Source organism: Microtus ochrogaster, linkage group LG9 (assembly GCF_000317375.1).
Source record: "Microtus ochrogaster isolate Prairie Vole_2 linkage group LG9, MicOch1.0, whole genome shotgun sequence".
Lineage (NCBI taxonomy): Eukaryota > Metazoa > Chordata > Mammalia > Rodentia > Cricetidae > Microtus > Microtus ochrogaster.
Genome location: NC_022034.1, coordinates 11,042,420 through 11,054,895, shown reverse-complemented (window position 1 = coordinate 11,054,895; position 12,476 = coordinate 11,042,420). Strand labels below are relative to the sequence as shown.

General features: G+C 50.9%; 2 protein-coding genes across 2 annotated transcripts in view; one reads left to right on the top strand and one right to left on the bottom strand.

The window, feature by feature from the left end:
* Nucleotides 1-8,876, top strand: part of Sytl3 (synaptotagmin like 3) — a 56,399-nt gene extending 47,523 nt beyond the window's left edge. The window contains exons 10-14 of the mRNA XM_005363503.2: nt 3,989-4,159; nt 5,539-5,644; nt 6,386-6,491; nt 7,424-7,629; nt 8,691-8,876. Coding sequence (XP_005363560.1) covers nt 3,989-4,159; nt 5,539-5,644; nt 6,386-6,491; nt 7,424-7,629; nt 8,691-8,800 — 699 coding nt within the window. The 3' untranslated portion in view covers nt 8,801-8,876. The remainder of the gene's footprint in view (nt 1-3,988; nt 4,160-5,538; nt 5,645-6,385; nt 6,492-7,423; nt 7,630-8,690) is intronic.
* Nucleotides 8,877-9,406: 530 nt separating this feature from the next.
* Ezr (ezrin) overlaps nt 9,407-12,476 on the bottom strand; it is a 42,891-nt gene continuing 39,821 nt past the window's right edge. The window contains exons 10-13 of the mRNA XM_005363392.3: nt 12,169-12,329; nt 11,774-11,866; nt 10,427-10,678; nt 9,407-10,306 (exon numbers count right to left, since the gene is read on the bottom strand). Of these exons, the coding sequence (XP_005363449.2) occupies nt 10,142-10,306; nt 10,427-10,678; nt 11,774-11,866; nt 12,169-12,329 (671 nt within the window). The 3' untranslated portion in view covers nt 9,407-10,141. The remainder of the gene's footprint in view (nt 10,307-10,426; nt 10,679-11,773; nt 11,867-12,168; nt 12,330-12,476) is intronic.

The following is a 12,476-nucleotide window of genomic DNA, read 5'->3' as shown; positions in this document are numbered from 1 at the left end:
ACACCCATCATGTGCACATCATACACACCCATCATGTATACGTCATATATACACCCATCACACACACATATCATATACACACCCATCATGCACACATCATATACACCCCTCACACATATATAAAGACAGAAAAAAATTATATATATTTAAGTCTTCATTTTCTGTGCTACAAAGAAACAGAATTATGCTTCAGAGCAGAGTTAAGCCCTCATAATTTCATTTGAAGTAGAGGAAGTCCCAGCACGGACTGTGACTGTTCCAGCCAGATGGGCTGCCTGGACCTGTGGAAACCCCAGCCACGACTGGCAGCTCAGAAGCCCTGCTGTCTGGCACTGGCAAGGGCTTTGTCTGCCTTTCTTGGCAAGGAGTAGCAGTCAGGGGCCATGTGGGGGCTGGCACAGAGCCTTGAATTCATTAAATAATAATAATAATAGCCATTGTTCCCTGGGCCTCTCTCTGGCCAAATGCTTCATGTACACACTGAGGATGGTATTAGAATCTCCATCTGCCAGTGGGAAATTGGACTTGGGGAGGTCAGGAAGCTTAGCAGGAACTCACAATGGAGAGGCTGTCCTGGAGAGTTCATAAGGGTTGGGATCCCCTGTTCTGCTTTTAAATTGCAGATTCTGACACAGCAGGTGTAGGCAGGGCCTGAAGTCTCTGTTCCCTTAGACTCCTCTGCTGGCCACCCACGTGTGGGCCACTGCAGCCAGTCTGCAGGCTGCTTGCTTGCTGGTACATTTTAGGTTGATATTGAAATATTCATCATAAGGCTGATAAGGTATTTTATGTAAGACTGAGGAGGCTCAAGAAATGAGGTGGGAACTATTTTTAGATAAGTGTTTAATTATATAGTTCAGTTTAAAAGTCTTCTTGCCTTATTTAAGTTACATGCACGATGTCAAAGAAATCACAATCATAGTCTATTAGGCATGTTTTAGGGTCTTAGGGGATATTTTAGATCTATCTGAAAGAATAATGTCTTAATTTTATAGTGTTCTAACACAGACCAAACTTATTCTTAAAGAAACTCCTGCAGGCATGGTGGTGCAAGCCTCTTCCCAGCACTAGAGAGACAGAGGCAGGTGGATCTTTGTGAGTTCAAGACCAGCCTGGTCTACATTGTGAGTTCCAGGTCATTTGGTTGGTTGGTTTTTTTGAGACAGGCTTTTTCTATGTAGTTTTGCAGCCTATCCTGTAACTCACTGTGTAGACCAGGCTGGCCTCAAACTCACAGAAATCCACCTGCCTCTGCCTCCTGAGTGCTGGGATTAAAGGCATGCACCACCACCGCTTGCCAAGTTAATTTTTAAAAAACCTGTTAGGAACCTTGCGTTTCACTTCCCTCTGGGTCTGGTATCCAGCAGGCTTGTAAAACCAAGGGGAGATGGCTGTGAGAGCTACCTCCAGTTGGTTTTGGGTTGATGTAATCAGGGTAGAATGTGACAGCCATTCTACCCTCATTGCATCTGTCTTATAGAAGTCTGTGTATCAAAATTGAGGCTTGGGCTAGAGAGATGGCTCAGCTGGCAAGGTACCTGCCACATAAGCCTGAGGACCCAGTACCCATATAAAAAGCAGTTGTGATACATGTGTGTAACCTCAGTGCTTGGGACTAGAAACAGGAGGATCCCTGGAGCTCATTGGTCAGCTAGCCTAGTCAAACAGCTTTAGGCTCAACTGAGGGGTCCTGTCTCAAAAACAAAAACAAAAAACAGAGAACAAAAGGAAAGCAATTGAGGCTGACATTAATATCAACCTCTGATCTTCATATGCCTGTGCACCTACACAAATAATATGCTATAGCACATACCATACCACATACACACATGCCCCACATGCACACGCCACATACAGCATACATCACACAACACACACACACACATACTTCATATAGCACACACCGTACCAGACAGACACATGCACACACGCACTCCAAACACACACATGCCCTACACATACAAACCATGTACAACATACACCACAGATATACACACAAACACAACATATAGCATACACCACACACACCACACACCATGGATACATACTACATACAGCATGTACCCCCACATACACCAGACACACAAAGTTGAGGCTCTAAAAGCCACTTGCCATCATTTTCTGGACAGACTGTTTCTTGGGGCCCTCTGGGCTTGGAGAGGTTTCTAATTCCTTTTGAGACTCTGGGAATCAGAAAGGGGATGGAGACAGCAGATTTGGTCCTTGTCTGTTCATGTTCTCTGAGCTGTTAATGTGTCAGACCCCATAGTCTTCAGTAGCCTCAGGCCACTGATGCAGGCTTTAGAGACATAGTCCAACAAGGTAGTTCTTGTTCAACACAGTAAATTCATTATTGGAGGAGAACAGTCCTGTTTATCAGATAGGGGTGAGCAGCCAGTGAGGACCCAGGAAATGTCCTCAGGCCTGAGTGTCCCAGGGAGACCCACAAGGGGCTGCAGAGGGAGCGGTTAGGGAATGGCCTCAGGTGACACTGAGGACCCACTGCACCACGGCCCTGTAGCTAGCTAGCTCTTCTTGGAACAGCCTTATTTCTCAGAGGGCAGCAAGCCAGCCCTGTGGTCAGGGCTTGTAAGCGACTGCTCCTGAGGAACGGGAAAGGAGGAGTCAGCAGGATGATTTAGTTGTCTGTCTGACAGAGCGAGAAATGGGACAGGATGCGGGGTGTGGTGCCTGTACCTGCAATCACAGCGCTGGGAGGCAGAAACAGGTGATCTCCGAGTTAGAGGCCAGACCTGGTGGGCGGCACAGTGAGTTCCAGGACAGCCGGAGTTCCACAGTGAGACCTCGTCTCGAAAACAACAACAGAAAGGAAATAGGGATTTGGAAAGCAGAGAAAACGGAGCCAGGGGCTGTGGAACAGGAATGTGCATGGCTCAAGAGTGCTTGGAGCCATGTCACGTGGAGCCCAGAGGGAAGAGGAGATGGTAGGATGGGGACAGCACCCCTTACCACCACCTCTCTGCTAATTAGGTCACAGCATCTCCATCCCCATTTCCTTCCCATCTTGTCCCTCAAAGGGAAAGAAAGGCGCTGAGATGGGAGGGAGGATGCAAAATCCAGCCAGACTGTCCACGTCCCCTCAGTGTGAGCACGTCTGCTCACACCATGCCACGAGGCTAGCGCTGGCAGGAGGGTGCAAAGGTTATTAGCAGGGAGAGCTCAGGGCTGGGTACGTGGGTGGCGATGCCACTCACTGCTGATGGCTTTGGGACCAAGGGGGGCACACCTACCTTCTAAGTGACTCACGGTATTGACCTCACTTGTCCTCTTGGAGGCCAAAGGTGCCCGTACAGGACAAGGGCCCAACAGCTTGTTCTTTGTAGCCATTACTGAAAATGTACAGTGTACAGACCAAAGCCTGGGCTCCCAGAGGCTGAGGTGGAGTGTTCTGTGTGGCACAGCCTTCAGACGGGCCATGTGTCACCTACATTCCTGATCTCTGGCCCCACATCCCACCCACAAGTATTTTCTATCCACGGTTTACACTGCTCTGGAATCTTGTGCCTGCCTTTCTTTGTTTGCTTGCTTCTTTATTTTACTGCGTTACTGGGGATGGGTTGTAGGACTTGGTGTGTGTCAAATACATCTTTGATTCCCAGCTATGGTCCCCTGCATTTAATAAAAAAAATCAAAAGTCTGGTTTTTAGTATTTTGGGATAACACTGGCTTGGGGCAGTGCAGTCCTGTGTAAGGGTATGTCATGGTTTGGTTTCCCAGAGTCCTGGGCTGGGCAAGGACTTTCATCCGAGAGAAACAGGAAAGGGTGATGGTGAGAATAGGTGTGGGAGGGGTGAGAACTGGACCGTGGGGAAGCTCAAGGTGCTTGGCAGGCAGACAGCGAGGTTCAGCTTGGCCCACCCTGACTACACCTGGACTCTGGCTGTAGCTGAGTCCCAGGGCTCAACCTGCGCAGGCCTGGGGGTGGTTCTAGAAGACCCGGCTGACAATCTTGTTCTTGTACCTGCAGTATCAGGTAGACCTCGCCCAGCTGGTGACCCGGAGGCTGCAGGTCTCTGTGTGGCACCTAGGCACCCTTGCCCGGAGGGTGTTTCTTGGAGAAGTGATCCTTCCTCTGGCCACATGGGACTTTGAGGACAGTTCGACCCAGAATGCCAGGTGGTATCCACTTCGGGCCAAGGTGTGTCTTTGGGGAGCTGTATTTTGGGGGCTGTACTTTGGGGGGCTGTATTTTTGGAGCTGTATTTGTTACCTTTCTGTTGCTGTGAGAAAACACCATGGCCAGAAGCCACTTGCAGAGGGTATGTTTTGGTTCTGGTGTGTGGTTCCAGATGGATAGAGTCTGTCATGGCAGGGAGGATGCTTGGAGATCACACCTCAAGGGCAAGCCCGAGGAAGTGGATTGAGGTTCTAAACTCTCAAAGCCCAACTCGGTGACATGCTTCCTCAATCAAGGTCCCACATCCCCAAGGCTCTGTAACCTCCCAAACAGTGCCACAATTAGGCACTAATAGTTTCGATTCATGAGCCTATGGCGGGACCTCTGTTATTCAAACTACACAGGGCCTGAGAGCACCTAGTCACTATGAACTCACTTTTCAAAGGATAACACACACACACTTACACGTACGCACGCATGCACACAAGTACACACTGGCAGCATGAAGATGGCTTGAACATCTCTGACTGGCTACAGCCTCCTTTGGCAAACGGGCCAGCAGCAGAGTGCCAAGCTAAGTCACCTCACGAGATGCCAGTTGGGAGTAGCACAGCACCCTGTCACTGAACGGGGTATGAATGTCAACAGGCTGCCATGCGGCTCTGGCACCAGGCTACTCGGGCTGGGACTTGCTTTCTAGACCTTGAGTTGCCCCAGTTGGCACCGAAGGGCCTGTTGAATGCTTCAGTGCAGATGGTAGCTGGCCCAAGCAGGCTTCCAGAAGTCCTGGGTACCCTGAGGCCTGCTTCTCGCTTCTGGTGGCGGCAACCCTGACCTTCCCTCCCAGCACACTTTCCACACCTGGACGGAGGGCTGTCAGATTCAGGACCCTCTCCTCTCTGGGCTTTCTATTCACTTTCTGGTAGTTACTCAGGACCCGAGAAGTCACTTCTGAACGGTATCTCTACAGGGCTAGACACCATGGCCTACAGAGCTATCATGTAAGGTTTTAGAAGCAGTCTGCCACTCTTTCTGCCCTCAGTGCCCGAAGGAGGTGCTGGCATAGAAGGATAGCTCCAATCCTTACTGACCTAGAGCGGGCTGATGGACAGAGATGAATCTTGGGTTTTCAAGCCCAGTGCTGTCCAGGCCTCCCTGGGGCCACGCTGTTCCCAATGGCTTCTGACGTGCTAAGGTAGTGAATTGCTCCTCCCATGCTGAGGGGCTGAGGTGGCAGCAGCGAATCTGTAAAAACAGAGGGCTAGTCCACCAGGCACCCCATTCCATCCTTAGGCTTTGAGAGGGTCTGTCGGGGTGGGGTGGGGACAACCTGCATGGCACAGGTGGTTTTGAGATGCAGGGGCAAGATTCTGCTTCTGAGCTTTGCCTCTCACCCTCAGGCTGAGAAATATGAAGATAATATCCCTCAGAATAATGGAGAACTTGCTGTTCGAGCCAAATTGGTCCTTCCTGCAGGGCCAAAAAAGCCCCAGGAGGCCCAAGAAGGTGAGTGACCTCCAGCCCCGTGAGCTTTTGTTTGTGTCACTGTGTCCAAAATCCAGAGAGCAGGCAGTCTGAGGTAGGCAAAAGACTTCCCACTGCCCACTGATCCCACATTCCAGGCCCTGGAACTTGTGACTTGAAGGTGCATGGGTAACCAGTGCACACTCCATCCTTCCTAACGGCCAGTCTCTGGTGGCCCTGTTGGAGAGGGGGCCACTGTAGCAGCACACATGGGGAATTCAGGAACCAAGACTGCTTCTAGGGCCCTGGGAGCTGGAGGCCGAGAGAGGTCAGGATGGAGTGGGTGAAGGGCAGATCCTGAAACTATTTAACTTAGATAATACAAGGTATGCAGATACCGAGGGTAGAGAAGGACACGGGAGGACTCATAAACGACAAAGGGTCGTTCAGTGACTTTGGCAGGAATCGGAGCTCCCAGGGCCAGCAGCGTGTACCTGCCAGAGGTTGCCAGGACCTAGCTCAGCAGCGTATGGCTCCCCTCTCAAATCAGGAGCTACGAGAGGCTTTCACAGCTTTCTCCCCATGGTTCCCCCGGTCCTCTGTGGAACAGCCACCTTCCTGGCATTGTACTGGTTCTTCCGTTCTGTCTGCCTCAGGAAATGTGTGGGCAAAGCCAGTGAGGCTGCGGGTCCTCTCAGGGAGCTACCGCTTTCTGAATGTTGGTACTGTACACTAACATATCAGGAAAAATACACTTAACCCGAGTTCTGACTTCCCTTCCAGGCACGGGAGGTCAGTTATCGCTTAATGGTCAACTTTGTTTGGTTGTTCTGGGAGCCAAGAATTTACCTGTGCGTTCGGATGGTACCTTAAACTCTTTTGTTAAGGGGTAGGTATTGGATATCAGTGAGTATATGCTGAGCATGGTCCAAAACCTGTAGGAAACATCAAAAAGTATAGACCATTTGAACTCATTTAGCCTTCCTATGAAAATCTAAAATAGTGCTTGCTGGTGAGATGGCTCAGTGAATAAAGACCTGGAACCAACCACACAGTGCAAGAACCAGCTTCTGCAAGTTGTTCTGTGTCCAACTCGTGTGTCGTGTGCACTTGTTCTTACGTGCATGCACATACAAAATAGCGAAGTAATTAGATTAAAAAGAAAATCGAACAAAGCACATTTTTAAGGACCACGCATCCCAAGCGATGAGGTTTGGTTATGCGTGGCACAGCTGGGAACCCAGACCTCGCCAGTTCTTGATAGACCAGTAATCAGTTTTGAAATTGAGTGTGAAGTTCAGTTAGCATTTCTAGCTCAGCACCTGGTCTTGCATTAAGCATCACATGGTCACTCTGCCATTAGAGCCACTACCGGTGTCCGTGTCCCCAGAGGGAAACACTAATAAAGGCGTGAACCCCAGTCACTGAAGCATGGGAAAAAATGGTGGCTTGTCAGGATAGAAGCCCTTGCTACTACTGTGTACGTCCTAGGGCAATTTAGCTTTTCTGAATTTATCTTCCTGAGACTGGAACAAAATGAAGCCACGTATATACAGAGCTCTGGTCCCTCAGCATTGGTTTCAATGGTGGCGTGGCTGTGAGGAGAGCTCAGTGAGGGTCACGTCCCACCGAATTCTAACTTACCCTAATACCTGAGGTGGGATCCAGCCCTAAAAGGAAATAGGAATTCTAGGGAGGAGACAGGCCTCGATCCTAACCCAGTTCAGCGTAGAATGGGCTTAGGTGACAAACGATGGGTACCAATGAAGAAGTGGGTCGCATGCTGGGCTGTGGCCTCAAGCTTCCTGTTTCCTCCTTCAGCTGCCTCACTCTGCCAGACCAGCAAAAGCTGCGTGTGAAGTCCCCAGTGCTGAAGAAGCAGGCTTGTCCCCAATGGAAGCACTCTTTTGTGTTCAATGGTGTGAGCAGCTCTCAGCTGAGGCAGTCCAGCCTGGAGCTGACTGTCTGGGACCAGGCCATGTTTGGCATGAGTGACCGCCTGCTCGGGGGAGCCAGGCTTGGTACAAGTAAGTCTACTTTGTGGCTCTATGTCTCCCACTATGTCCTTAGTGACTGCCCGACATGGGCACCGATTTCAACAGTAGACGATTCAGCTGGCTTTGAAACTGCCCTGTCCCCAAATACATTCAGAAAAGCTTAATGGGGATTCCCAAATCCAGGTTTAACTACACCAGAGAAGATAATACCGCCAACTATTTCTGCAATTTAAATCAGATTTGGATCAGCTAAAGAAACAAAAGCTTCAGGGTTCACAACAGGCAAGGGGCAGTATTTACTTTTGTCCTGGTGTCAGTCATAAGAGGATTATTTCCGTAAGGAAAATATCTCAGCCCGGCCAAACATACATCTGGAAGGACGTCACTGAGGGGCAGACAAGAGCACCATTCAGCACAGCTCACCCCGAAGGGGGCTGCTGGCATTGTATGGACAGCCTCCTACTGGGAGCGGGCAAGTTCTGTACTCTCGGTCGGCTCCCACATCCAAGACCTCCCCAGGCAGCACCGGCATCTCTCACTGAGCGCCAGCTAAGAACTACTAACCGAGACTGGAGTTGCATTCCTTAGGATGCAAATGTTTCAGAGTAAACCCTTCCTCTGAGAAATCTTTTCCGTGAAAAAACAGGGTCCCCAGCCTACCTTTGACCTCAGAATTAAGGTCCATGACTCCCACTGAGAACTGGAGGCTTGGAGTCCACTTCCTCTCCTTCAGAACAGCATTCTCAACCTTCCTAACGCTGCAACCCTTAATACAGTTCCTCATATGGTGACCCCCAGTCACAACATTATTCAGAACTATAATTTTGCTGCTGTTATGAATCACAATGTAAGTATTTGTGTTTTCTGATGGTCTTTGATGACCCTCAGGTTGAGAACCACCACTTTCAAGCATAGAATTCTAGGCTTTGGAGACTCCACTCTGAGGACACCCCAGCACATACCATCCTCACGTCTCCTGTGCAGGGGTGTGGTGCCTCTTAGGGAGAGAAGGGGCTTCTCTTTAGTGCCCTTCTTAAAAGCTAGGAAGGGGAAAGGGGCACTCTCACCGACCGCCTACTATCTCATTGCAGAAGGAGGCGCTGCGGGTTGTACGGACTCCTGTTCACAGTCCAAACTTCAATGGCAGAAAGTCCTGTCCAGTCCCAACTTATGGACAGACATGACCCTCGTCCTGCACTGAGGTGAAGCCAAAGGCCGACAGATCATGGCGGAATCTGATCCACCGGGGCACCAGTAACCGACTGCAGTTGTGTGATTATGGCCACTTGGGGAGGTTACTGACCAGAAGTGTCCTGATTTCAATAAATGCTCAGCAGCAGCCTATGGCTCTCATCATTAACAAAAGTTCTGTGCTTCGCGTGTGTCTCAGAGAAAAGAGTGTGCTGAGTGTTGTCTGCCTGTTTCCTGTGGAAAGCCTCCCAGTGAAGGAGCCTGGGAAGACATCGTTCTGGTAAGTATGCTGGGCATGTCTCGAAAGACCCCATGCAAGCAGACACAAGGCCTCGGAGAGCTTTTATTGTGCATAGGTCTGGTGCGGTGACTTCACATCTGAAAAGGACAGGGTCACACAAAAGACAAAAACTGAAAACAGGAAGGAGGCGCTCGCGCTCACAACAGTCGGGTCGGAGTGTGAATGCGCTCAGGGTGTATTTTTTTAAATGAGAAACCGACAGGAAATTGAAGTGCGCACTTACGTGCACAAAACCCCACCAACATTATGTACAGACATGATTACTGCAGTAGTCGGTTTCCAACTGCCCCATGTCAGATCAAGTGTCTCGAGTACACGGTTCTTAATGTTCTTTTATTCTGTAAAAGGTAACAAAATATACAGAACAAACTTTCCCTTTTGAGAACTAATGTTACAAACCCATATTATCACTTTATATAAATACTATTCTCTATAGCAGATCATTAGGTAGAAGTCCAACAATGTATGCTAACAGCAAGCATGGAAACCAAGTTTTCTAGCGGGAGGGTCCTGTACCGTACGCTCTCAAGGACCGCCGTGGACTCTGCCAGCGGTGCGGAGGAAGGAAACTGCAGGAGCGTGCTTTAGACTCAAATTGCAAAATCATTTTCACCCCTTAGAACACGGAGATGGATCCTTCATAGAAATCAAAAACAAAATCGATTTGAGCTCATTTCAAAACTAGAAAAAGTATGGCACCCAGGTGTGCGCCGAGTGTGGTCCCTGCTGATGGTGAACCTTGTGTCACACGGGCCAGCCTGAAGTTATTTAGCCTTTAGAGGTATCCGAAATCCACCGCAATCCTGCTTAAAACAGGAAGTGACTCGGTAACTGTCATAAAAATCTGGCCTGTTTGGCACTATGATACAACTGGAAGTAACCAGGGGGGCTTCCACTGGGACCTGGTGTAGAACAGTTCTGCCCCGAAACTGCTCTTTGAGGGACTGGAACCTGTCAAGGGGGTTTCTAGACTTAAGAGTACTAAAGAGCCAAGGTGACACCTCCTGCCATGAGGTGCCCTCCACCCTGGGTCGTGGTGTGGCGTGGCCTTTACATGGCCTCGAACTCGTCAATCCGCTGCTTGGTGTTGCCCTGCCTGATCTGCCGCAGCGTCTTGTACTTGTCCCGACCTTGCCGCATGTTCTCGTTGTGGATGATGTCATTGTGGGTCCTCTTATTCTCATCCCGGGCCTGGGACAACTCGTTACTCAGGGTCTGCAACATGAAGCAAGGATCTGTTAACCCACCTGTCATGATGTTAACATGGTGATCCCATGGAGTGACCAGGAGATGAAAATACAGATGGATAGGAGGGAAGACCCTCCGCCCACTCACCAGCAGCTGCCGCTGCACGCGCTCGTTCTTCTCGGCCTCGGTGATCCGCTTCTCCTCGTTGCGGTCACCCAGGATGCCCTCACTGGAGAGCTCAGCGCTGTAGCCCATGGGCTCTGCACCCTCGTCATGCAGCCCCTCATGTACGTGGTAATTCACCGGTTCGTACATTGGGGGTGGAGGAGGTGGCGGAGTCGTCATCACCAGGTGCAGCTCTTCCTTGGTTTTCACCAGGTCATCCTGGGCTTCTCTGGCCTTTGGAGAGGAGACCACGGGTCAAATGAGAACTCTTTCCCACAGCCTGTGTTGTAAGAAGTGGCATGGTCTGCCAGCACGGAGCCTAGAGATCCTGACTCTCCTCGGCTCTCACAAGGGTGGCACTACCCAAGTGCAGAGTCTGGACACTCTGAATACCATGTCTTCCAGCCTAGAGATCCTGACTCTCCTCGGCTCTCACAAGGGTGGCACCACCCAAGTGCAGAGTCTGGACACTCTGAATACCATGTCTTCCACCTAGAGATCCTGACTCTCCTCGGCTCTCACAAGGGTGGCACCACCCAAGTGCAGAGTCTGGACACTCTGAATACCATGTCTTCCACCTAGTCTCCTAGTCTCCAGCCTGGCAGCACCACCACCGGGAGAGTCTGTGCCTGCGTCTCATCCTCAGCCACCATCACCCTTCCTCTTAAAGAAGCCTTATAAATAAATGGCTTTCTTCACCTGCTTGCAATGGACTGAAGCACATATATGGTATAGATGGGAGATACAGGCCCGGGGCAGCCCCAGGAAGGAACCCCTAGAAGCAGGACATGTGGGAAAGGGGCCTGCCAAAGCGCAGTGTTGAGTCCATGGTAAACACCGTTCACCTAGGTGTCCTGGAGGACATGGGCACAAAGGTGGATCCAGGCACTCTTCCAGCCATAGCTGACTGACCCTAGGCAGGACACAACACTGCTGCTGCCCAGTCTGAGGAGCCTGGAGCCCTCCAAGGTTCTTCAGGACATTCCAACTGTCACATCCTGCTTCAAAGCTCGGTGACCCCTGCAGGGGGGCACCCAAGCAATTAGAATCAAAAACTCATTCCAGTTAGGGTGTCTGATCAAGGCTGAAGCGCGTGGGAGGTGGGAAAGGAATAAGCAGGCCTTTGTTCCTCTGCTAAGGCAATGCAACGCTGGCCTGCTGTTCTACCTCTTCAACCAGGTCAAGATTTCCATCTCATTAACAGAGAAGCTATCTGCAAAGGGTTCTGAGAGGTTCCAGAAGCTTGTGATGTGACCTGCAGCTGAGCTAGAGCCCTTCGCAAGGCTTCCCCCACCCCATGGCTACGAGGGTCTCTGGGGTCGGACTCACCCGGTGCTGCCACTGCTCCACCTCGTCCTCCTTACGCCGCCGAGCCTCCTCCAGCAGTGCGATCTTGGCGGTGTACTCTGCCAGCTCGGCCGCCTGGAAGAGAGGGTGGAGTCACTCCTAAGGATCCTTCTGGCAGAATCCATCGGTGAACCAACATTCACCGACAGGAATGAATGCCCTCCCCGGCGATGGCCTGCGCCCCCTCCTTCATGGCCAGGAGACCCTGCCGGCACCTCCCTGACTGGGGATGCACATGCCTCCAGCCCACCCCGCTCCCCGCGGCTGCAGATCTGCTCACAGCCCTAGCTGAAAGCTTTGCAAGGCAGGTGTTGCCTGCTTGGCTCCCATGGAACAGCCTCTCCATAATTCAGCATCCTGAAACCAGGAAATCCTACCAGCTGCTCCTGGCTCTTTATCTGATCCTGTGCCTGTCTCTCCAGTTCCTCTTTGGCTCGAAGGGCTGCCACACGGTCGGCCTCCAGACGCTCAGACTCCTCCTGGGCTCGCCTCCTCTCTTCCTCCAGCTGGAGGGCCTTCTCAATCTGCTCCGAGAGCTCTGCAGGGAACATGGAGTCAGAACTGCTCAGACTCCCAGGCAAGCAATGACCTCAGCCTTCCATTCCCACCCCAGTAGGCTGAGGGAGACTGAGTGAAAACTGAACCCCGAACCCCCGAGTCCTAGACTGAGTGAAAACTGAACCCC